The 23,036-nt window shown below is 51.9% G+C and overlaps 2 protein-coding genes and 1 non-coding gene across 17 annotated transcripts in view; 2 read left to right on the top strand and 1 right to left on the bottom strand.

The window, feature by feature from the left end:
- Positions 1-5,845, top strand: part of IL17RE (interleukin 17 receptor E) — an 89,738-nt gene extending 83,893 nt beyond the window's left edge. For all 3 annotated transcript variants that reach the window (XM_063630396.1, XM_055260518.2, XM_055260519.2), the window contains 8 exons: positions 335-510; positions 597-644; positions 725-770; positions 913-1,067; positions 3,409-3,477; positions 4,002-4,053; positions 4,133-4,231; positions 4,696-5,845. In XM_063630396.1, the coding sequence (XP_063486466.1) occupies positions 335-510; positions 597-644; positions 725-770; positions 913-1,067; positions 3,409-3,477; positions 4,002-4,053; positions 4,133-4,231; positions 4,696-5,252 (1,202 nt within the window). In that variant the 3' untranslated portion in view covers positions 5,253-5,845. The remainder of the gene's footprint in view (positions 1-334; positions 511-596; positions 645-724; positions 771-912; positions 1,068-3,408; positions 3,478-4,001; positions 4,054-4,132; positions 4,232-4,695) is intronic.
- A 690-nt stretch (positions 5,846-6,535) lies between these two features.
- On the top strand, positions 6,536-22,997 carry IL17RC (interleukin 17 receptor C). Of its 13 annotated transcripts, XM_055260520.2 has the most exons (19): positions 6,536-6,856; positions 7,149-7,170; positions 7,354-7,506; positions 7,765-7,839; positions 7,930-8,039; positions 9,923-10,034; positions 10,356-10,400; positions 12,996-13,135; positions 13,347-13,406; positions 17,280-17,334; positions 17,419-17,600; positions 17,694-17,744; positions 18,974-19,019; positions 19,150-19,271; positions 19,521-19,580; positions 20,011-20,059; positions 21,990-22,085; positions 22,202-22,252; positions 22,343-22,997. In XM_055260520.2, the coding sequence occupies exons 1-19, from the start codon at positions 6,752-6,754 to the stop codon at positions 22,969-22,971; spliced, it is 2,163 nt and encodes a 720-aa protein (XP_055116495.1). In that variant the 5' UTR covers positions 6,536-6,751; the 3' UTR covers positions 22,972-22,997. The 13 variants fall into 13 exon arrangements, with proteins under 13 accessions (XP_055116495.1, XP_055116497.1, XP_055116498.1 ...); XM_055260522.2 differs by lacking the exon at positions 10,356-10,400; XM_055260523.2 differs by lacking the exon at positions 22,202-22,252 and having other exon boundaries at positions 12,996-13,096.
- Positions 8,488-8,590, bottom strand: LOC129471813 (U6 spliceosomal RNA). The gene has a single exon (XR_008653760.1). It is a non-coding gene; the product is annotated as a U6 spliceosomal RNA (small nuclear RNA).
- Positions 22,998-23,036: the final 39 nt, after the last annotated feature.

Genomic DNA, 23,036 nt, shown 5'->3' with positions numbered 1-23,036 from the left:
TAAAAATACAAAAATTAGCTGGGCTTGGTGGCACACATCTGTAATCCCAGCTACTGAGGCATGAGAGTCGCTTGAACCCAGGATGAAGAGGTTTCAGTGAGCGGAGATTGCACCACTGCACTCCAGCCTGGGCAGCAGAGTGAGATTCTGTCTCAAAAAAGAAAAGGAAAAGAAAGATAATGAAAGGGATGCTCATTGATTTAGTACCTGTTCAGGCCAGAAATAGTGCTGGTTACTTTTACAAACACTATCTCCTGCTGCCCCCAGGATGTGGGTGGCAAGGTGGGGCTGAAGCAGGGCTGACCCTCACCCACTGACCCTGCCACCTGCCCAGATGGCTCGGACTTCTGGAAGTCAGTGCACTTCACTGACTACAGCCAGCACACTCAGATGGTCATGGCCCTGACACTCCGCTGCCCACTGAAGCTGGAAGCTGGCCTCTGCCAGAGGCATGACTGGCATACCGTTTGCAAAGACCTCCCGAATGCCACGGCTCGAGAGTCAGATGGGGTGAGGACAGGTTCCCCCAGGACCAGGGTGGGCAGGGCTGGGGCCCAGGAATTTTCTCCCTGACGAACTCTTCTCTCCTCCCACAGTGGTATGTTTTGGAGAAGGTGGACCTGCACCCCCAGCTCTGCTTCAAGGTACAACCGTGGGTAAGAAAAGATGTGGCGTAGTGGGTATTGCCTGGAGCTTGCTAACCTGCCATTCCTGTATTTCTCAGTTCTCTTTTGGAAACAGCAGCCACGTTGAATGCCCCCACCAGACTGGTGAGCCAATAAGTGACCTCTGCTGGGACCCCCTGCCCCATTTCATCTTCACCCAACTGTGACCAAGCTAAACCCCAGTCCAGCCCTGAATTCATCACCTGAAGCCCAACTCCTATCAACACCCCCATCCCGCTCCAAACAGGGTCTCTCACATCCTGGAATGTGAGCATGGATACCCAAGCCCAACAGCTGATTCTTCACTTCTCCTCAAGAATGCATGCCACCTTCAGTGCTGCCTGGAGCCGCCCAGGCTTGGGGCAGGACACTTTGGTGCCCCCCGTGTACACTGTCAGCCAGGTATGGCCTCGCCCCCACTAGGTCCTATTGCTCAGAGCACAGCCCTCAATTTCCTTGTGACCTCATTGAGATAGACCCTGGGAAGGTAGAAACAAACAAATCCCTGACTTTTACCATCTGGTTTACTTTATTTACGTGATCAGCCTCTGTTCAGCTAACTTGCTGGCAGTAAGTTCCTCAAGGGAGCATTTTCTTTTTTTTCTTTTTTTTTGAGACACAGTCTCGCTCTGTCACCCAGGCTGGAGTGCAGTGGCACAATCTCAGCTCACTGCAAGCTAAGGGAGTATTTTCTAATCCTTTCAGTTTCTGAATTTACAGGAATAACAGAGGCAAGGGACTGGCCCTCCCACATTCGGGTGTTCTCTAGCCCAGGGTTCCCAATCCGTGAGCTGCAGACCAGTAACTGTCTGTGGCTTGTGAGAAACGAGGCCATACAGTAGGAGGTAAGTGGAGGGTGAGCAAGCATTACTGCCTGAGCTCTGCCTCCTGTCAGACCAGTGGCTGCGTTAGATTCTTGTAGGAGCGCAAACCCTATTGTGAACTGTGCATGCGAGGGATCTAGGTTGTGAGCTACTTATGAGAATCTAATGCCTGATGATCTGAGGTGGTTTCATCCTGAAACCATTCCCCCCAACCCCAATCCCTTCAACCTCTGTGTAAAAGTTTTCTTCCATGAAACCAGTCCCTGGTGCCAAAAAGATTGGGGACCACTGCTCTAGCCTAACAGAACAACAATTTATATTGATGCCTTCCCTTGAACCCAGTCCACTACCACTACTCTCCTGCCTCCACGAGGCACCTGTGCGGAAGTTATCTATCCTAGGAGGCAGAGCCCATGCAGCTGACAGGCTCTGCACAATGCTGTAAACTATTGACAAATTTCACCTGTTACGTGACTAGGAGCACTTTATCAGACTATCTTCCATGTATCTGATATAAAAACCACAGTCAAATACACCCTCAATACCACAGCACCATGCTGGCTAAGCATGACTAGCTCTTTCAAACAGTTATTTCTTAAATGCTCACTTGCAGCTTATATGTTTGTTTTGCATTGTATGACGGCTCTCAAGCAGACAGGTGATAGCAACACAGTATGAAAGACCAAGTCACGCTTAAGATGGCCACGTGCAGTGTCTCACACTTGTAGTCCCAGCTGAGGCGGGAGAACTGTGTGAGCTCAGGAGTCCAAGGCTGCAATGAGCTATGATCATGCCACTGCACTCCAGCCTGGGTGACAGCATAAGACTCTGACTCTAAAAAAAAAATGTTTTTTATTAAAATTCTGTCCAATTTAGTATGTATTGTGCCTACCCTGTAGCAGGCTCTGGGAGATACAAGAAAAGTATATAACACAGTTAAGGATTTCATAGACTAATAATAGCTGTTACCAATAAATGAATATACATTGCAGTTTATTTAAAAAGACATTCATGTGCATATACCCATTTGATTCTCTCGATAACCCAGTAAAATAAAGATTATTATCCCCCATATAAAAACGAAGAAAGTAGGCCAGGCGTAGTGGCTCACGCCTGTAATTCCAGCATTTTGGGAGGCTGAGGAGGGCAGATCACCTGAGGTCAGGAGTTTGAGACCAGCCTCACCAACATGGCAAAACCCGTCTCTATTAAAAATACAAAAATTAGCTGAGCATGGTGGCGTGCACCTGTAATCCCAGCTACTTGGGAGGCTGAGGCAGGAGAATAGCTTGAACCCAGGAGGTGGAGGTTGCAGTGAGCCAAGATTGCACCAGTGCACTCTAGCCTGCACGATGGAGCAAGACTCTGTCTCAAAAAAATAAATAAATAAATAAAAATAAATAAACATAAAAAATTTAAAATAAAAATGAGGAAAGTGAGCCTTAGGAAAGAGAGGTAACCTGCCTCCATGCAAGGACCACACAGCTAGGGACTACAAAGGCAACAGTTAAGCCTGAACCCAGGTCTGCTGACCCTAAAACTTACATTCTTTTCAATGATATGTTGTGATACCTCTTCAGCTGTGCAGGAGAGTAAAGTGAGACAGCCTTCCTGGTTTGTGAGCTGCTAGAGGACAGAGACAATGTCCGCACCTGCCTTCTTTCCTCAGGGCTTGGCACAGAGGACACACTCAGAGTCTGTCTGTTGACAAATACCTGACTGCAGCAGGAGCTGAGCTCTGGGAAAGATCAGTGGGAGCCAGAGTGGCTGGGGAAGCCTTCTTGTCAGAGGTGGCACTTGGCCTAAGCCTCGTAGGATTGGGGGTGTGGTGGGGAGGAACAGCAGGGGCAAAGACTCAAGGCCAGACAGGGCCAGATTCACCTCCCTGGGGACAGCCTTTCTGCTCTTTGTTTCTACAGGCCCGGGGCTCAAGCCCAGTGACACTAGACCTCATCATTCCCTTCCTGAGGCCAGGGTGCTGTGTCCTGGTAAGGAAACCTACCCTCACTCTACATACAGAGCCTTGGCATCTGCTCCCCTAGTGGCACCCACCCGTGGAAAATCCATTCTGCAAAAATGTTTGGTTTGGCCAGCACAGTGTTTTAAATTGAAATTGCTTACCACCATTTACATATATAAACAAAGCTGGATTTCTGGCCTCTGTTGAAAAATCAGAAAAACCTAGTGCCGTGTGTCCACATTCTGGCATGGTGACAGTGGCCTGGAGCTCAGTGCCGTCTGATCGTTTCAGTCAGGGCCTGTGCTCTCCAGGTCCTCACGGCAGCCCTGGTCAACTTTGAGTTTACTTTTCGAGTTTGGCCCCTGTCACCCTTGAGTTTGCCACCATTGACCTGTTCTGTGCCAGGCTAGCAGCTGGAGCAGACACAAACCCACCTGGGAATAATTCCCTAGCCAGTGGGGACTCCCCTCTCCCCCAGCTCCATGCTTCACTCAGCTTCCCCGGGAGGAGAAGATGCCTGGCTCATAGGGGTGGGGGGCTCTGTGCCCTCAGGTGTGGCGGTCAGATGTCCAGTTTGCCTGGAAGCACCTCTTGTGTCCCGATGGTGAGTTCTTGGGGAGGGGGAGGTAAGAGGGAGGCTGGGCACCGAGGAACTGGGCTTGGCCTCATCCTGCTTGACTCAGTCTCTTACAGACACCTGGGGCTCTTGATCCTGGCACTGCTGGCCCTCCTCACCCTACTGGGTGTTGTTCTGGCCCTCACCTGCCGGCGCCCACAGTCAGGTAAGCTCACCTGGGGGTAACCTGGGAAGTCAGACCTGCCCAGCTCCGAGACTAGCTGCCCCCTCACCCTCCCCGGTCTGAGCTCTCGGCACTGCACCCAATCTCTGTTACTCAGACAGGGAGCCTCAGGCCCCCAAGTGAGCAGGAATGGTTAAGGCAAGGCAAAGGGCCTTCTGAGCAGATTGTCACTGTACTGAGTCTCTGTACAAAAGGCTAGTGGTGCAGAAATCCAGCCTGCGCTGTACTCGCCCAGCCTGGAGCCCTGGCCCTCTCTTCAGAAGGGGTGCCTTTATCTAGCCCATAGGCACCCTATAGGCTAGGGCTGTTTTTGGTACCAACCCCCAGAGCAAATAAGGGGCGGGGGCGGAGAAGCGAGCACCCTACGGTATCCCGAGAGGCTGGGGAGGAGAGGGCTGAGCAGTCCCTCAGCCGCCCCGCCTTCATCTGTTGCTTCCCACCACCAGGCTCCGGCCCAGCGCGGCCAGTGCTCCTCCTGCACGCGGCGGACTCGGAGGCGCAGCGGCGCCTGGTGGGAGCGCTGGCTGAACTGCTACGGGCAGCGCTGGGCGGCGGGCGCGACGTGATCGTGGACCTGTGGGAGGGGAGGCACGTGGCGCGCGTGGGCCCGCTGCCTTGGCTCTGGGCGGCGCGGGCGCGCGTAGCGCGGGAGCAGGGCACAGTGCTGCTGCTGTGGAGCGGCGCCGACCTTCGCCCGGCCAGCGGCCCCGACCCCCGCGCCGCGCCCCTGCTCGCCCTGCTCCACGCTGCCCCGCGCCCGCTGCTGCTGCTCGCTTACTTCAGTAGCCTCTGCGCCAAGGGCGACATCCCCCCGCCGCTGCGCGCCCTGCCGCGCTACCGCCTGCTGCGCGACCTGCCGCGCCTGCTGAGGGCGCTAGACGCGCGGCCTTCCGCAGAGGCCACCAGCTGGGGCTGCCTTGGGGCGCGGCAGCGCAGGCAGAGCCGCCTAGAGCTGTGCAGCCGGCTCGAACGAGAGGCCGCCCGATTTGCAGACCTAGGTTGAGCAGAGCTCCCCTGCAGTCCCGGGTGTCTGCGGCCGCAACGCAACGGACACTGGGTGAAACCCCGGAATGAGCCTTCGACCCTGAAATCCTTGAGGTGCCTCGAGGACGACTGGTCGAAAAGCCTTATTCCCTGCCTCACAGGCCGGAAGTCCCAACCCAGTCCCCGCGCGCATCCCTCTTCCTCCTCATACTTTCCCTTGACTGAGAGCTCCTCTAACCCCTGTTCTGATGGGTGAGGGCGGTCTTCCCACTTCCTCTCCAGAACTCCAGAAACAGCAGTGTGCTCATGCTTCAGTCCAGGCTGGAGAGGTTGGAGCCGGGGTAGGGAGGCAGGAGCCATGTCAGTTCTGAAGGAGGGTGAGGGGGTGGGGGGGTGTGGGGGGCGGCTGAGAGAAAACCTCCTTGGGGGCCAGGGATTCCCTTTCCCACACTGAGGCTCTGCCCAGAGGGAGAGAGGACTCGACCTAGGAAATGAGACTTTTGGCTCTGGGTGGTCAGGACAATGGGGGTTGGGGGTGGGGTGGGTGGGTGCTGGGGGTGGGGACCAAGATCCGGAAAGATGAATAAAGACAAACATGACAAACTAAGAAAACACAGTGTGCTTCTCTAGTGTGGCTGGGGAGCCTGCCTGGGGGGTATGTGTCAGTGTGCTGGCCCAAATCCTTTGTGTCCACAAGGCATGGCATCCATCACGTTCTTACAAGCAATGCCTCCAAAAGCAAAGGAGGATGGGGCAATCTCCTTGATCCCCCTCAGTGATTCTTACAAGAGGAGAGAGGAAATAGAGGCTTCGCCAGGTGGTGTGTCCATCATTACACAGCCGGCCCAGAGCAACAGCACAGATGGGACCCCTGTCTGCCAGGCTCTGGGTCCTGGGTTCCTTCTGCTCCCCATACCGCATTTGAGCCAGGCAGTGGTGAAAAGCCCACTTTCTGGTGCCCTTTGGTGGTGCTTTTAGAGCTCCTGTCCCACAAAAGGTTACCGAGGCCCAGTGTGTGAGGGGACCGAGTGTGCCTAGTAAGGGGAGACCTAGTGGGCCCAGGACTCCGGGGCCGTGTCCTCCTTAGGACTCCCGGGGTGAGTAAGAGCTCCCTTACTCAGCCATGATGCATTCGCTGTCTTCTTCAGGGGCCCCTCCCAGCCAGGTGTCAGCAGAGGGAGAGGAGAGCCAAAGAAGGAGGAGGTGCGGCCACCACCCTAGTCCAAGGCTGCTGGCTCCCAAGCCTGGTGTTGGTGGGAGGGACAGAGAGGGGCGGGAACAGCCGGCTGCCTGCCGGGAGCCAAAACGAAAGCACTCCGTGCTGGAAGTAGGAGGAGAGTCGGGACTCCCAGGACAGGGAGTGCACAAACTATCCAGCACAGCCCCCTCTGCCCCCTCTGGAGGCTGAAGAGGGATTCCAGCCCCTGCCACCCACAGACACGGGCTGACTGGGGTGTCTGCCCCCCTTGGGGGGGCAGCACAGGGCCTCAGGCCTGGGTGCCGCCTGGCACCTAGAAGATGCCTGTGCCCTGGTTCTTGCTGTCCTTGGCACTGGGCCGAAGCCCAGTGGTCCTTTCTCTGGAGAGGCTTGTGGGGCCTCAGGACGCTACCCACTGCTCTCCGGTGAGTCTGGAACCCTGGGGAGACGAGGAAAGGCTCAGAGTTCAGTTTTTGGCTCAGCAAAGCCTTAGCCTGGCTCCTGTCACTGCTGCCACCGCCAGAACTGCCCTGTCTGGTCTGTCTGGTGCTGATGGCAGAAGAGAAGAATGGGGAAGGGGCAAGAGCTAGGTCTGTCTTCCTCTGGGAGGGTCTGGGAATACGGAGCCCCAGAAAAAGGTAGGTGGAGGTCTTAGGCAGAGAACAGTGCCTAGATGGTGGGGGCACAAATTTTGACTCTCCTTTCCTTCCTTCCCAGGGCCTCTCCTGCCACCTCTGGGGTAAGTATCCCTACTTTTAAAAAGAATTTCCCAGGTTGGCTGAAGGGAGCAGAGCTGTCCCAGGCCCATACCCTCCATGCCCACCTCAGCCCAGGACAGCCAAGTTCTTTGGCTCTCTGGGTATGTCAGGTGCCACCAAATTCTGGGCTTGGAACAGCTTCAGCTCCACCCTTCCACACACAGGCAGTGACATACTCTGCCTGCCTGGGGACATCATGCCTGCTCCGGGCCCCGTGCTGGCACCTACGCACCTGCAGACAGAGCTGGTGCTGAGGTGCCCCAAGGAGACCGACTGTGACCTCTGTGTGCGTGTGGCTGTCCACTTGGCCGTGCATGGTGAGCAAGTCATCCTGTGACAGTGCATGTGCACACTTGAGTGTGTCTGGGGTGGGCATAAGGGCCAGGGGATCTCTCAAGCAGCGCTGGGCATCCTCAGTGTTCTCCTGGAGGACACCAGCAGAAGGACCCCCAGGCCAATGTGGTCTTCCCAGCCCCTGCTCTCAGCACTGGGCTTTCCAGAAGGAAGCCAACGCCAAAGCCAGCCAGTCCAGAGCAGGGGGCTTCACCCAGGTCCTTGCTCTTGGGTCCTTCTAGGGCACTGGGAAGAGCCTGAAGATGAGGAAAAGTTTGGAGGAGCAGCTGACCCAGGGGAGGAAGAGCCTAGGAATGGTGAGGAGAACCTGGCTAGCCCAACTGCCCCGTGCTAAGGCCTGGCCTGCCGCTCCTGGGCCTGACCAACCCCTGCCCTGTTGCCCACAGCCTCTCTCCAGGCCCAAGTCGTGCTCTCCTTCCAGGCCTACCCTACTGCCCGCTGCGTCCTGCTGGAGGTGCAAGTGCCTGCTGCCCTTGTGCAGTTTGGTCAGTCTGTGGTATGCAAAATAATAATAATAATAATCACCTTCTAAACCTAAAATCTATAAAACATTTTCACATGCATTATCTCTTTGAGGATTACAAAAGAATTAAATTTATTGAAACCCTTCAGTACCAGGCATTACAGCCAGTGTTTTACAGGTATCAACCTATTTAATTCTCACAACAGCCATGTGAGGTAGGACTATTCTTTTGATTCTGATCAGCGCTGTGGGCAAGTCCCTTCAGCCTGTTATGCCTCAGTTTTTATGTCTGTAAAATGGGGATGAGAATAGTTCTACTTCATATGCTTGACTGTGAGAAATCACCAAGCAGTTTTCCAGGGTGCTTCTACTATTTTACCCTCCTACCAGCAGTGTATGGGAGTTCTAGTTGCTTCCCATCTTTGCCAACACTTGATGGTGTAATTTTATTTTATTTTTAAATTAAATATATTTGAATTTTAAATATGTGGGACCCTCCATGAATTTGCATGTCATCCTCAGGCACGGGCCGTGCTAATCTTTTCTATATTGTTCCAGTTGTAGTATATGTGGTGCCAAAACAAGCATAAGTGTTGTCATTGTAATAATTTTACTGCATATGTAGTGGTTTATCATTGTGGTTTTAATTTGTATCTTCCAATGACTGATGAAGTTGAGCACTTTTTTCACATGCTTATTGGCTATTTGTGTAACTTCCTTGTGAAATATCTCTTAAAGTTTTTTTTTTTTTTTTTTTTTTTGCCACATAAAAAAAGAATAGTTCCGGCCGGGCGCAGTGGCTCACACCTGTAATCCCAGCACTTTGGGAGGCCGAGGCGGGCAGATCACGAGGTCAGGAGATCGAGATCATCCTGGCTAACACTGTGAAACCCCGCCTCCACTAAAAAAATACAAAAAATTAGCCGGGCGTGGTGGTGGGTGCCTGTAGTCCCAGCTACTCGGGAGGCTGAGGCAGGAGAATGGCGTGAACCCGGGAGGCGGAGCTTGCAGTGAGCCGAGATCGCGCCACTGAACTCCAGCCTGGGCAACAGACTCTGTCTCAAAAAAAAAAAAAGGAATAGTCCCACCTCACATGACTGTTGTGACAATTAAATTAAGTCGATACCTGTAAAACACTGGATGTAATGCCTGGCACTGAAGAATTTCAATTAATTTAATTCTTTTGTAATCCTCAAAATTACCTGATGAACTAGGCATTATTATTATCCTCATTTTCCAGATAGATAAAGTGAGGCTTGGAGAGGGGAGGTCTGTGGGCTGGATGCACTTCTCTGTACTCTTGGACCAAAGGAAGAGTCCTACCATACATACCATGGTATACTTACCAAGGTGTAAGTACCATGGTGCAGGGTGTCAGGGCTTCTCCCTGCCTAAGGAGGCCACATGTGCCTGGAAGATCTATTTCCACTGGGGTCAAATCACTCAAACCCTTTGACTTTCCCTCCAATCTCCAGCCCCCAGCCAATATCCTTTTATCTGGAGAATTGTAGACTGGGAGAACATCTGCTTGGTCCATGTCACAAGCAGTTGTGAGGAACACTGAGGCACTGGGTTGAGTGTGAGAACCACTTCTGTGGGGAGGGGTGTGCCATATTGTGTTGGGGTCTCATCTCCTTAGCTTTGGCCAGGTGATCTAGCACAGCTGGGTGGGGCAGGGATTTAAATGTCTAGGGCCTTTTCCCACCCTCGTGACACTCTTACTGAGGACATTTGCTTTAGAATTGAGGCCCCTTGAAAGAAAGGTGAATAGTAGATTTCAGGCTATACAGTATAAATACAGTCATTGGTTGGGGGAGGAGGGCAGTGAGCAGAATGGTCCCTGCAGATGATCCCACAGCTCTTGGCCTGGATTCTGAGCCCTGCACCGCCAGCCTTCCCCACCCCTCTCCTCACAGGGCTCTGTGGTATATGACTGCTTCGAGGCTGCCCTAGGGAGTGAGGTACGAATCTGGTCCTATACTCAGCCCAGGTACGAGAAGGAACTCAACCTCACACAGCAGCTGCCTGGTAAGTGGACCCCCAAGTCCTGGCCCCCTAGCCTCTGTCCTCTCTGGCCATTCCCCCTCCTGCTTTCACCCTCTTCTAGCTCCATCCACTCTGTGGCAGGCGTCTGAGCTCCTATCCTTCCCAGAGTCAGTCCCTCGGACCTTCTCTCCCTGGGTGACATGGCTTTCCAGCCCCTGGGGAAGGTGCTTTGAGCATTGGATAGATGTGGGTGGTATGTAGGGGATGGGGAGCCATTCCTAATGCCCCCTGGGAGCCAAATTGCCCCCACTTCTTTCCTTGGCCCCCAGCCCCACTGGAGGCTCTTCTGTGATCTCTCCCCAGACTGCAGGGGGCTCGAAGTCCGGAACAGCATCCCGAGCTGCTGGGGTAGGGGCTAGGGCCAGTGGGCCGGGGGTAGGGAGGGGCAGGGTCTGGAGTGTAAGAGACCCTTGGAGTCCACTTCAGATATGGGCTGCCACATCTCAGAAGCTCACAGAACACATTCATTCATTCGTTTGTTCATAACACATTAATTGCAGTATCTGCTACTCTGTGCTAAGCACTGGAAATAGAAAGATGAATCTTGGGTCAGGCTCAGTGGCTCATGCCTGTAATCCCAGCACTTTGGGAGGCCGAGGTGGAAGGATCGCTTGAGCTCAAAAGTTCGAGACAAGCCTGGGCAACCTGGCAAAACCCCGTCTCTACCAAAAATACAAAAATTAACAGGGCATGGTGGTGTGCATTTGTGGTCCCAGCTACTCAGGAGGCTGAGGCAGGAGAATCGCTTGAGCCTGGGAGGCAGAGGCTGCAGTAAGCTGAGACTGCACCATTGCACACTAGCCTGGGTGACAGAGCAAGACTCCGTCTCAAAAAACAAAACAAAACAAAACAAAACAAAACAAAAACTTGAAATAAAAGCTAAGAAAGTCAAGGGTCTGACTTTTTTCCCACATACTATTTGGATTTTGTTTTGGTTTTGTATTTTCTTTTTTATTGTGTATAACATACATAAAAGTATGTAAAGGGTACTGATTTTCATGTCCAGTTCTTTTTTCTTTTTTATTTTTTTGGCGGAGTCTTGCTTGTCACCCAGGCTGGAGTGCAGTGGTGCGATCTCAGCTCACTGCAACTTCTGCCTTCTGGGTTCAAGCGATTCTCCTGCCTCAACCTCCCAAGTAGCTGGGATTACAGACGTGCACCACTGCGCACAGCTAATCTTTGTATTTTTAGTAGAGATGGGGTTTCACCATGTTGGCCAGGCTGGTCTTGAACTCCTGACCTCGTGATCCTCCCTCCTCGGCCTCCCAAAGTGCTGGGATTACAGGCGTGAGCTGCCGCGTCCAGCCAATTCGTTTTTATGTATGTATACACTTGCATAACTAGCACCCAGATCAATACATAAATACTGTGAATACATCACATACTGTGATGTTTTCTGAACTACTAAATTTTTTCAACTTCATTTTCTTTTTGGCTTCCTAAAATTAAAGTTGGCTTGCCTCTTTGGCAACTCTAATATTAAAGACTATTCAACACCAGAGTTTTGAAAACACAGATGTATATATCATGGATTTCATTTCTTCCTTCATTAAGTAGACATTGATTCATTTATTCAACAGATATTTATTAATTTCTGTGTACCAGGCAAATCCCTGGACACTGGAAATATTAATAAATCAATAAATCAAGATGACAAAAAACCCTGACCCCATGGAGCTGGTGTCAGGGTCAGGGTGGGGGTGAGGAAGGACACAATAAACACATGGAGATGTGAAGAATGCAGTAAGTTAGACAGTGATTAGCACTAAGGAGAACATTTGTGGAAGGGCTGGGGAAGGTTGGGAGTTGCAGAGGTCAGGGATGGTCTCATTCTGGTGAACAGAGACCTGAAAGAGATGAGGGAGGAGCCATATATCTGAGGGAAAAGAGAATAGCCAGCAAAAAGGGCCTGGGGTGGGAGTATGTCAGGGGTGTTTTAGAAATAGTAAGGAGGGGGCCAGGCGCGGTGGCTCACGCCTGTAATCCCAGCCCTTTGGGAGGCCGAGGCCGGCGGATCACGAGGTCAGGAGATCGAGACCATCCTGGCTAACACGGTGAAACCGTGTTAAAAATAAAATAAAAATACAAAAAAATTAGCTTGGCATGGTGGCGGGCGCCTGTAGTCCCAGCTACTCGGGAGCCTGAGGCAGGAGAATGGCGTGAACCCCAGGAGGCAGAGCTTGCAGTGAGCCGAGATCACACCACTGCACTCCAGCCTGGGCATCAGAGCCAGACTCCAACTCAAAAAAAAAAAAAAAAAAATAGTAAGGAGGTCCTTAACAACTCTGCAGCAGAGTTATTAAGGATACAAGTGCCATAGGCTGTGCACGGTGACTCATGTCTGCAATCTCAGCACTTTGGGAAACTGAGGAAGGAGGATTGCTTGAGGTTAGGAGTTCAAGACCAGCCTGGCCAACATGAGCAAAACCCCATCTCTACTAAAAATACAAAAATTAGCCGGGCGTGGTGACGCACGCCTGTAATCCCAGCTACTTGGGTGACTAAGGCAAGAGAATCGCTTGAACCCAGGAGGTGGAGTTTGCAGTGAGCTATCGTGCCAATGCACTCCAGCCTGGGCAACAGAGCGAGACTCCCTCACAAAAAAAAAAAAAAAAAAAAAGGACACAAGTGTCAAGAGGTAAGGTCAGAAAGGTCACAGTTCTGAGCAGAGGAAAATGACTTGTTTTAAAGAGGTTACAAGATCTTTCTGGCTGCAGAGGGAGAAGCAGGGAGAATAGCTGTCCTCAGACCACACACTAGGGCCTCCATGGGCTTGGCTCTGGGCAGCTGCTAGGAGCAAAGTCTGGTCTGAAATGAGGACACACCCTCTGCCCTCCAAGAGCCTCCCAGTCTAGGGGGTTTGAAGGAAACTCCAAAGGGTCAGTCGGGGATGCAGAAGAGGTGAGGAAGTCTAAGCTGCGCTCTCTTTGCCTCTCCCACCAGCCCTGCCCTGGCTCAATGTGTCAGCAGATGGTGACAACGTGCATCTGGTTCTGAATGTCTCTGAAGAGCAGCACTTCGGCCTCTCCCTGTACTGGAATCAGGTCCAGGGCCCCCCAAAACCCCGGTGGCACAAAAACCTGGTGAGGCCTCCCCCTTCCCAAGTCCATTCCCACTGTAGGCCGATGCCTGTGCAAAGGACACAGTGCCTTATCAAAGAGGACCCTTGAAGAGGATTCACCCCAAGCAAGGGAACACTGGTGGGGGAACTTCTGCCTTCCTGGTTTCCTTGTCTTTGGCCTCCTCCTCTTCCTCCTTATCTTCTCCAACCTCCTTCCTTTATTTGTTCCACAGACTGGACCGCAGATCATTACCTTGAACCACACAGACCTGGTTCCCTGCCTCTGTATTCAGGTAGGAGCAGAGTCCAGCTGGGTGCCAGAAGACAAGTGGGAAGATGATGATGGGGGTGATCCCTGCCTTCCTGGTCTCACCATTCTTCAAACCCTTCATTGAGGTGGAGACTGTGGCTCCCTGGGGTGGCTGGCCCTCCCTTGACCCTTGCTGTCCTATGCCTTCTGTCTATTACATTCCCTGAATGCTCTCCCTGATCCTCCACAGAACTCCTGCTTACACTTCATGGCCCCATGCAAATGTCACCTTCTCCTTGAAGCCTTTCCCTACTCCTCTAGTTCTGTCTGTGTTCCCCTGGCGGGCAGAGCATGTGCTACGAACTTGGACTGGTTTGAATCTTGGCTCTTGCCATTTGCTAGCTGTGTAAACTTAGGCAAGTCACTTCACCTCTGTGAGCCTGTTTCTCATCTGTAAAATGGGAATAATAATAGTAACAGCCTCATGGGGCTGTTATAAGAATGTGTGCCACATCCAGGCTTAAATATGCTGGCTCTTTCCTCTTCCTCCGTACATTTATTTATTTTTTTAGACAAGGTCTCACTCTTGTCTAAAAAGTGCAGTGGTACAGGCTGGAGTGCAGTGGCACAATCATGGCACACTGCAGCCTCAGCCCCCTGGGCTCAAGTGATCCTCCTGCCTCAGCCTCCCAAGTAGCTGGAACTACTGGTGAGCACTACCATACTCAGCTAGTTTTTTTTGTTTTGTGTAGAGATGGGGTCTTGCTATGTTACCCAGGCTGTTCTGAATTCCTGGGCTTATGCTATCCTCCCATCTCAGCCTCCCACCAAGTGCTGGGATTATAAGCATGAGCCACTGTGGCTGGCCCTGATTGAACTTTTTTTTTTTTTTTTTTTTTTTTTTGAGACAGAGTCTTTCTCTGTCGCTCAGGCTGGAGCACCTTGGCACGATCTTGGCTCACTGCAAGCTGCTTCTCCCGGGTTCACGCCATTCTTGCCTCAGCCTCCTGAGTAGCTGGAACTACAGGTGCCTGCAACCACGCCTGGCTAATTTTTTGTATTTTCAGTAGAGACAGGGTTTCACCGTGTTAGCCACAATGGTCTCGATCTCCTGACCTCATGATCCACCCGCCTCGGCCTCCCAAAGTGCTGGGATTACAGGCATGAGCCACTGTGCCCGGATGCTGATTGCATATTTAATTGGTCATCAGGTCTCATCCATCTTACCTCTGATATTAATGTCTCTCATTCTCTTTCCCCCTCCTCTCCATCTCAGTCCAGCTTGGGGCTCTATCATCTCTTTTCTAGACTGTTTCAATACCTCCAAGCTCCCCTCCCTTCCCATCACTTTCCTGGCATTCTGGGCCCATATTCTGCCCCCAACGGTGCCTTTTCACTATATTTTCGCCATGATTCCCCTTCATGAGAACATTGTTACATCCAGTGGAGCTACTTACCAAGATACACCTAGCTCCCTGCCTTTTCTCAGGTGGTTCCCATGATCTCAAATGCCCTCACCTCTTTCCCAAAGCTTCTCCCCAACCACCCGGCCTCTCCTAGCTCCAAATCCCCTTGCACTTCTATCTTTCCTTGTCCATTTATCACTTCATTTCTTTTATTTTCTTGGTTAAATTTTTTTTTTTTTTTTTGGAGATAGCATTTTGCTCTGTCACCCGTGGTAGAGTGCAGTGGCATGAACACGGCTCATTGCAGCCTCAACCTCCCGGGATCAAGGGATCCTCCTGCCTCAGCCTCTGAGCAGCCGGGACTGCAGGCATGCATCACCATGCCTGGCTAATTGTTTCCTTTTTTTTTTTTTATACGGAGTTTCATTCTTTGCCCAGGATGGAGTGCAGTGGCGTGATCTCGGCTCACTGCAACCTCCGCCTCCCAGGTTCAAGCCATTCTCCTGCCTCAGCCTCCCAAGTACCTGAGATTACAGGCACACGCCACCATGCCTGGCTAATTTTTGTATTTTTAGTAGAGACGGGGTTTGACCATGTTAGCCAGGATGGTCTCGATCTCCTGACCTTGTAATCCGCCCACCTTGGCCTCCCAAAGTGCTGGGATTACAGGCGTGAGCCACTGTGCCCAGCCTGTTTTCATTTTTTAACGTTTTGTGGCGATGGGCCACCACACCCAGCTCAATCACTTCCTTTCTTATTTGGGCATCTAATTTCTTCTTGTACACAACAGATGCTTAATAAATATTATGAAATGAGTGAGTGCTTTACTAATTTATATAAATTTTTTATCCTTACTACAAGTGTGAGTTTGTGATTTCCTTGAAGGCAAGCAAATCATATCTAATTCAAATGTAATAGCTTTGCAAGAGCTTTGCACAGTGCCTGGTATATAGTGCCTACTTTTTTTTTGTTTTTTGTTTTTTTGTTGTTTTTTTTTGAGACGGAGTCTCGCTCTATTGGCAGGCTGGAGTGCAGTGGCGTGATCTCGGCTCACTGCAATCTCTGCCTCTCGGATTCAAGCAATTCTCCTGCCTCAGCCTCCCAAGTAGCTGGGACTACAGGTATGTGCCACCATGCCTGGCTAATTTTTGTATTTTCAGTAGAGACGAGGTTTCAGCATGTTGGCCAGAATGGTCTCGATCTCTTGACTTCGTGATCCGCCCACCTCGGCCTCCCAAAGTGCTGAGATTACAGGGGTGAGCCACCGTGCCCAGCCTTGTTTTGTTTTTAAACAAGGTAACAGTATGAGGGTCCTCACTGTTAAATGAGTAAATAAATCGTACTGCCTAACACAACCATAGGACACAGCAGATGTTCATGAGATGTATGCTGTGATTTAAATATCTTCATTGCCAAACACAATGCCTGCCACATAGTCGGTGTTCCTAACTAAAGGCTTGATGGATAAATTAATATATTATCTCTAGTGCTTAGCACAGAGCTATGCACATAATAGGCACTCTTAAAATGTCTGTTGAAAGAATAAATGAAAACTTAGCACATTCCCCAACACACAGCAGGTGCTCACAAAGTGATTGTGGAATGAATTAAAATTAATTATCCACCAGGCACGGTGGCTCACACCTGTAATCCCAGCACTTTGGGAGGCCAAGGTGGGTGGATCATGAGGTCAGGAGTTTGAGACCAGCCTGGCCAACATAGTGAAACCCAGTCTCTACTAAAAGTACAAAAATTAGCTAGGCATGGTGATGTGTGCCTGTAGTCCCTGCTACTCGGGAAGCTGAGGCAGGAGAATCACTTGAACCCAGGAGGTGGAGGTTGTGGTGAGCTGAGATCACACCACTGCACTCCAGCCTGGGCAACAGAGCGAGACTCCATCTCAAAAAATAAAAAAAAATAAAAATTTAATTATCCAAGGTCCCTTGTGCTTGCCATACTGCTAAGACACAATGGTAAATGCTCATTAAAAGTCTGTTCAATGGGCCAGGTGCGGTGGCTCACGCTTATAATCCCAACACTTTGGGAGGCCGAGACGGGTGGATCACTTAAGGTCAGGAGTTCGAGACCAGCCTGATCAATGTGGTGAAACCCCATCTCTACTAAAAATACAAAAATTAACCAGTTAGCTGGGCGTTGTGGCATGTGCCTGTAATCCCAGCTCCTCAGGAGACTGAGATGGGAGAATCGCTTGAACCTGGGAGGCAGAGGTTGTAGTGAGCCAAGATTGCACCACTGCACTCCAGCCTGGGCGACAGAGCGAGACTCTATCTCAAAAAAAAAAAAAAAGTTTGTTAATGAAGATGTTGCCAGTGCCCAGCATTATGTTTGCTGGAAGAATAGATGTGAGCACCTCCAGGTTTTGTAAAAGGCAGGAAGACCCGGCAAGTGGTTGTGAAATACCTGCTGAATGAGTGCATCCCCACTGTCTAGCAGAGGGCCAGGCATATGCCCATGGAGGGGACCTGAGCAGACCCCCATTTCCTTTCCAGGTGTGGCCTCTGGAACCTGACTCTGTTAGGACGAACATCTGCCCCTTCAGGGAGGGTGAGCTGACTGGCCTGGGGCTGGGGTTGGGGTGTAGCAAGCAATGGGTGCCTGGCGTGCGGTGACTGGGCCCTTTCCTTGCAGACCCCCGCGCACACCGGAACCTCTGGCGAGCCGCCCGACTGCGACTGCTGACCCTGCAGAGCTGGCTGCTGGACGCACCGTGCTCGCTGCCCGCAGAAGCGGCACTGTGCTGGCGGGCTCTGGGTGGGGACCCCTGCCAGCCACTGGTCCCACCGCTTTCCTGGGAGAATGTCACTGTGGACGTAAGTGAAGCAGAGGGCACCTCCCACGGTGAGGGGAGAGTGGGGAACCGGGGGCCCCCTTTTGTGATCCCACCCATTCCTCTCTTTCCACAGAAGGTTCTCGAGTTTCCATTGCTGAAAGGCCACCCTAACCTCTGTGTTCAGGTCAGAAAGGGGTGCATAGTGCTGGGCCGGAGGCTGGACCTGGGCAGACCCCCCAGCCAATGGGGTCTTAGTTCTTGGGCTGCTAAAGCATAGTGGTTGCCAGCTTCCTCTTTGGGAGTTCCACTGTTTACTTTAGCAGTGTGTGGGACCCTGGGCAACTCACTTCACCTCTCTGAATGTCAGTTTCCTCATCTGTTTAATGCAGATGATAATACAGTAACTACGTCATGGAGTGGTTGTGACGATGAAATAAGAGAAGTGCTTCCCCTTAGGAATTGGTACAGACTAAATGCTCAATAAATGTAGCCACTTTTATTATTGCTATCCTTATTCTATTCCTATACCTGTAGAATGGGTTGCTCTACAGTTTCAAAGGGTGATTATAAGAATATTCACTCATTCGGCCAGGTGCGGTGGCTCACGCCTGTAATCCCAGCACTTTGGGAGGCTGAGGCGGGCAGATCACAAGGTCAGGACATCAAGATCATCCTGGCTAACACGGTGAAACCCCATCTCTACTAAAAATACAAAAAATTAGCTGGGCGTGGTGGCGGGCACCTGTAGTCCCAGCTACTAGGAAGGCTGAGGCAGGAAAATGGTGTGAACCTGGGAGGTGGAGCTTGCAGTGAGCTGAGATGGTGCCACTGCACTCCAGCCTGGGCGACAGAGTGAGACTGGGCGACAGAGTAAAACTCCATCTCAAAAACAAACAAACAAAAAAAATACTCATTCAAGATTTTTTGAGCAGCGCGCGAGTCACTGTTTTAGGCACTTGTGATAGACCCTAACATCTCTACCCTCATAGAACTTATATTGTAATGGAGAAAGGCAGCCAACAGACATTGTAAATAAATCGTATAATATCTTAAAATTGCATACAAATACCATGGGAAAGGGATAAGGTGGGACTGGGGTTGCAATTTTTAGCAGGGTGGTCATGTGAGAAGGGAATCTCTTTGAGAAGGTTAGATGAGAGGGGAACCATGGTCCGTAAGACATAAAAACAGCTTTAGGGTCAGAAGACGCTTTATACAGATGACCTCACAAGGCTGGGGCAGAGAAAGATGTAGTGACTCCTAATCACCCAGCTTTGAATCCACATCTGCCTAAGGTCAGATTGAATGCAGATTCCCAACCCAACAGGGCTTCTGTTGCCTGCCCTGTTCTGGTATTTCTGCCTTTGGCTTTTGCTTTTCTTAGTGGCCCTAACCATGGTCTCTTCCCAGCAGGTGAACAGCTGGAAGAAGCTGCAGCTGCAGGAGTGCTTGTGGGCTGGTGAGTTGGGCCTGGGGGCAGCTGGGGCAGGGCCACCTCCTAGGGGTGAAGGTCAGGGCATGGGAGGCAGGCAAGTGACCAATCCCAGCAAGGATGGGTCTTGGTCAGAGTGGCCTCTCACCCCTTCCAGACTCCCTGGGGCCTCTCAAAGACGATGTGCTACTGTTGGAGACACGAGACCCCCAGGACAACAGATCCCTCTGTGCCTTGGAACCCAGTGGCTGTACTTCACTACCCAGCAAAGCCTCCACGGTTAGGACTGGGCGACCCTCCTCCACAGATCTCTCCAAATGCATCTCACACCTGGCCTCAAATTTTCGCTCCATCCGCCCTGTGCCGGTCTCTGGGAACATGGGGGTGACTCAGACCAGGGCCATATTCAGTGGCATCACCAAAGTCTCCCAGTCCCCTCTACCCCATTCTACCCAGCTGTAGCCTGGTAGGTGCTGCCTTAAGGGTGCTACCTCCAGGTAACAGTGCCCCCATCCTTTGGCTTGGCAGAGGGCAGCTCGCCTTGGAGAGTACTTACTACAAGACCTGCAGTCAGGCCAGTGTCTGCAGGTGAGCTGGTGGCAGAAGGGCCCCACCTCAATACCTAGGGGCAACAGGCCTAAAACTAGCACTCACCTACTGTCTATTTAGGCTTATGTTCAGCCCTGGGAAAGTTAAGAGTAGAAGAAGCATAGTTCCTATCCCCAAGGAGCACACTGTTGGCTAGACACCCGTAAACAGATAACCACACCTACAGGTGCTAAGTTTTGGGTTCCAGGGAGAGCTTCCTGGAAGAATTTCTTCCTATAAGCCAGATTTGGTATGGAAGAAGTCATACCCTAGTCAGTGGGCACAGCACAAAGGCAGAGCAGCTGCAGGAACCTTAGCCGGGAGATATGCATAGTTGATGCTGGGAATTTGGAGATCAGGCTACCAGAGCTTGGTGAATACTGGAACACCTGGCTGGTGCCCTGGATTTGGTTCTGTTTGTATCTTACAGCTATGGGATGATGACTTGGGAGCGCTATGGGCCTGCCCCATGGACAAATGTGAGTATTGTAAGAACTGTCTTTCCTTTCTGTACCAGGAGTGGGGATCTTGACAGGGACCACTCTTGGGCACAGCACATGCAATGGCCTTGTCCTTCCCTGAGATCAGATAAACAGAGGGTCATTCCTTCATTCACTCAAAAAATGATGAGAGCTTGCAGGGATCCCAGGAACACCAAAAAGATAAATCCCTGCCCCCCCACCCCTAGAAGACTAGCAAGACATGAGCCAGTCACTTACATTTAAAGTGTGAGCTACTGAAGCACCACCAAGTGTTCAGTGCTGTAAATGCATACAATGTGGACCTGACCTGGGTGGGGTGAGGCGCTCAGGGGGAAGGTTCCAGCAAAACTCTGAAGACTGAGCTAGGGGAAGGGGGTAGAGATAGAGGGTCTTGGACCGGCAGGTTTCTGTCATGAAATAAAGATTCAGGAGCCATGTAGGGGATTTGGATCTTATGTTGAGAGCAGCAGGAGCTACAGTCAAATTTATATATATACATAATATATATAATATATATATTATATATAATATATATATGTATAAAATATATGTATTATATATATTATATATATTCATATATTATATATTATATATATATAATATTTATTTTTGAGGTGGAGTCTCACTCTGTCACCCAGGCTGGAGTGCAATGGCACGATCTCGGCTAACTGCAACTTCTGCCTCCCGGGTTCAAGCAATTCTCTACCTCAGCCTCCCGGGTAGCTGGGATTAATAGGCACGCGCCACCATGCCAGGCTAATTTTTGTATTTTTAGTAGAGATGGGGTTTCACCATCTTGGCCAGGCTGGTCTTGAACTCCTGACCTCGTGATCTGCCCACCTCCGCCTCCCAAAGTGCTGGGATTATAGTCGTGAGCCACTGCACCTGGCCCAAATTTATATTTTTAAAAGATTTCTGAGGCTGTCATGAATCAATTCAAGGCGAATCGATTGGAGGCAAAAAAAGACAGGGCAGGGATACCAGGTAGTTGCAGACACCCAGGACAGCAAGATCAAGGGCCCAGCAACCCTAGCTTAGGGGAGAAAAATACGAGCTGACATTTTAGCACTTAAGTTGCTCGGCATTGTGTTAAGTGCTTTATATGTATTAATATATTTAGTCCTCACACCAACCCTATGACGTAGGTACAACTTTACAGAGGAGAAAACTGAGGCAGAGAGTGACATTACTTATTCAAAGACCCCTAAACAGACGGAGCTATATTCATCCACTGGCTCTGACACTGTGCTGTGGACTCTGGGCAAATTATTTCTTCGTTTTTTGTTTTGTTATTTTTTTTGAGAGGAGTCTCACCCTGTCGCCCAGGCTGGATTGCAATGGCGGGATCTCGGCTCACTGCAACCTCCGCCTCCCGAGTTCAAGCGATTCTCTTGCCTCAGCCTCCTGAGTAGCTGGGATTACAGGCATGCGCCACCACGCCCGGCTAATTTTTTATATCTTTAGTAGAGACGGGATTTCACCATGTTGGCCAGGCTGATCTTGAACTCCTGACCTCGTGATCCGCCCGCCTCAGCCGGCCGTCAATTCATTTCTCTTTTTTTTTTTTTTAGTCGGAGTCTCACCCTGTCACCCAGGCTGGAGTGCAGTGGTGCGATCTTGGCTCACTGCAACCTCCGCCTCCCGGGTTCACGTCATTCTGCTGCCTCAGGCTCCCGAGTAGCTGGGACTACAGGCGCCCGCCACCACGCCCGGCTAATTTTTTGTATTTTTAGTAGAGACGGGGTTTCACCGTGTTAGCCAGAATGGTCTTGATGTCCTGACCTCGTGATCTGCCCGCCTCGGCCTCCCAAAGTGCTGGGATTACAGGCGCGAGCCACCGCGCCCGGCCCAATTCATTTCTCTTAAGTCTCAGTTTTTCTCCTCTGTGGAGGATAAGTTTCTAACTCTTCTTCTCTGGGTCTCCCAGACATCCACAAGCGCTGGGCCCTCGTGTGGCTGGCCTGCCTACTCTTTGCCGCTGCGCTTTCCCTCATCCTCCTTCTCAAAAAGGATCACGCGAAAGGTGAGCGTTTCCCGGCTCCCCATGTCCCAGGGTTAGGATCAGAGTGGCTGTGGGAGTTCTCCGAGGGAAGGCGGCGGCCGAGCTCACTGGCTGCCTCCGCCCCTCTCCCCTAACAGGGTGGCTGAGGCTCTTGAAACAGGACGTCCGCTCGTGGGGGGGGGCGGTGAGTGGGAGCAAGCGCTGGGCGGAGGGCCGCCCCCGGGGAGGCAGGCCTGTGCCAGCTCACCTCTTCCCTCCCCATCTGTTTTCTCTGGCAGCGGCCGCCGGGGGCCGCGCGGCTCTGCTCCTCTACTCAGCCGATGACTCGGGCTTCGAGCGCCTGGTGGGCGCCCTGGCGTCGGCGCTGTGCCAGCTGCCGCTGCGCGTGGCCGTAGACCTGTGGAGCCGTCGTGAACTGAGTGCGCAGGGGCCCGTGGCTTGGTTCCACGCGCAGCGGCGCCAGACCCTGCAGGAGGGCGGCGTGGTGGTCTTGCTCTTCTCGCCCGGTGCGGTGGCGCTGTGCAGCGAGTGGCTACAGGACGGGGTGTCCGAGCCCGGGGCGCACGGCCCGCACGACGCCTTCCGCGCCTCGCTCAGCTGCGTGCTGCCCGACTTCTTGCAGGGCTGGGCGCCCGGCCGCTACGTGGGGGCCTGCTTCGACAGGCTGCTCCACCCGGACGCCGTACCCGCCCTTTTCCGCACCGTGCCCGTCTTCACACTGCCCTCCCAACTGCCGGACTTCCTGGCGGCCCTGCAGCAGCCCCGCGCCCCGCGTTCCGCGCGGCTCCAAGAGAGAGCGGAGCAAGTGTCCCGGGCCCTTCAGCCAGCCCTGGATAGCTACTTCCATTCCCCGGGGACTCCCGCGCCGGGACGCGGGGTGGGAGCTGGGGCTGGGGACGGGACTTAAATAAAAGCAGACGCTGTTTTTCTACCCATGTGGCCCACACGCGTCTCCGTTTCAGTGGCGGGGCC

The sequence above is a fragment of the Symphalangus syndactylus genome, chromosome 21 (assembly GCF_028878055.3).
Source record: "Symphalangus syndactylus isolate Jambi chromosome 21, NHGRI_mSymSyn1-v2.1_pri, whole genome shotgun sequence".
Taxonomy (NCBI): Eukaryota; Metazoa; Chordata; class Mammalia; order Primates; family Hylobatidae; genus Symphalangus; species Symphalangus syndactylus.
Note: the sequence above shows the minus strand (reverse complement) of the source record. Positions and strands in the feature narration are given on the sequence as shown.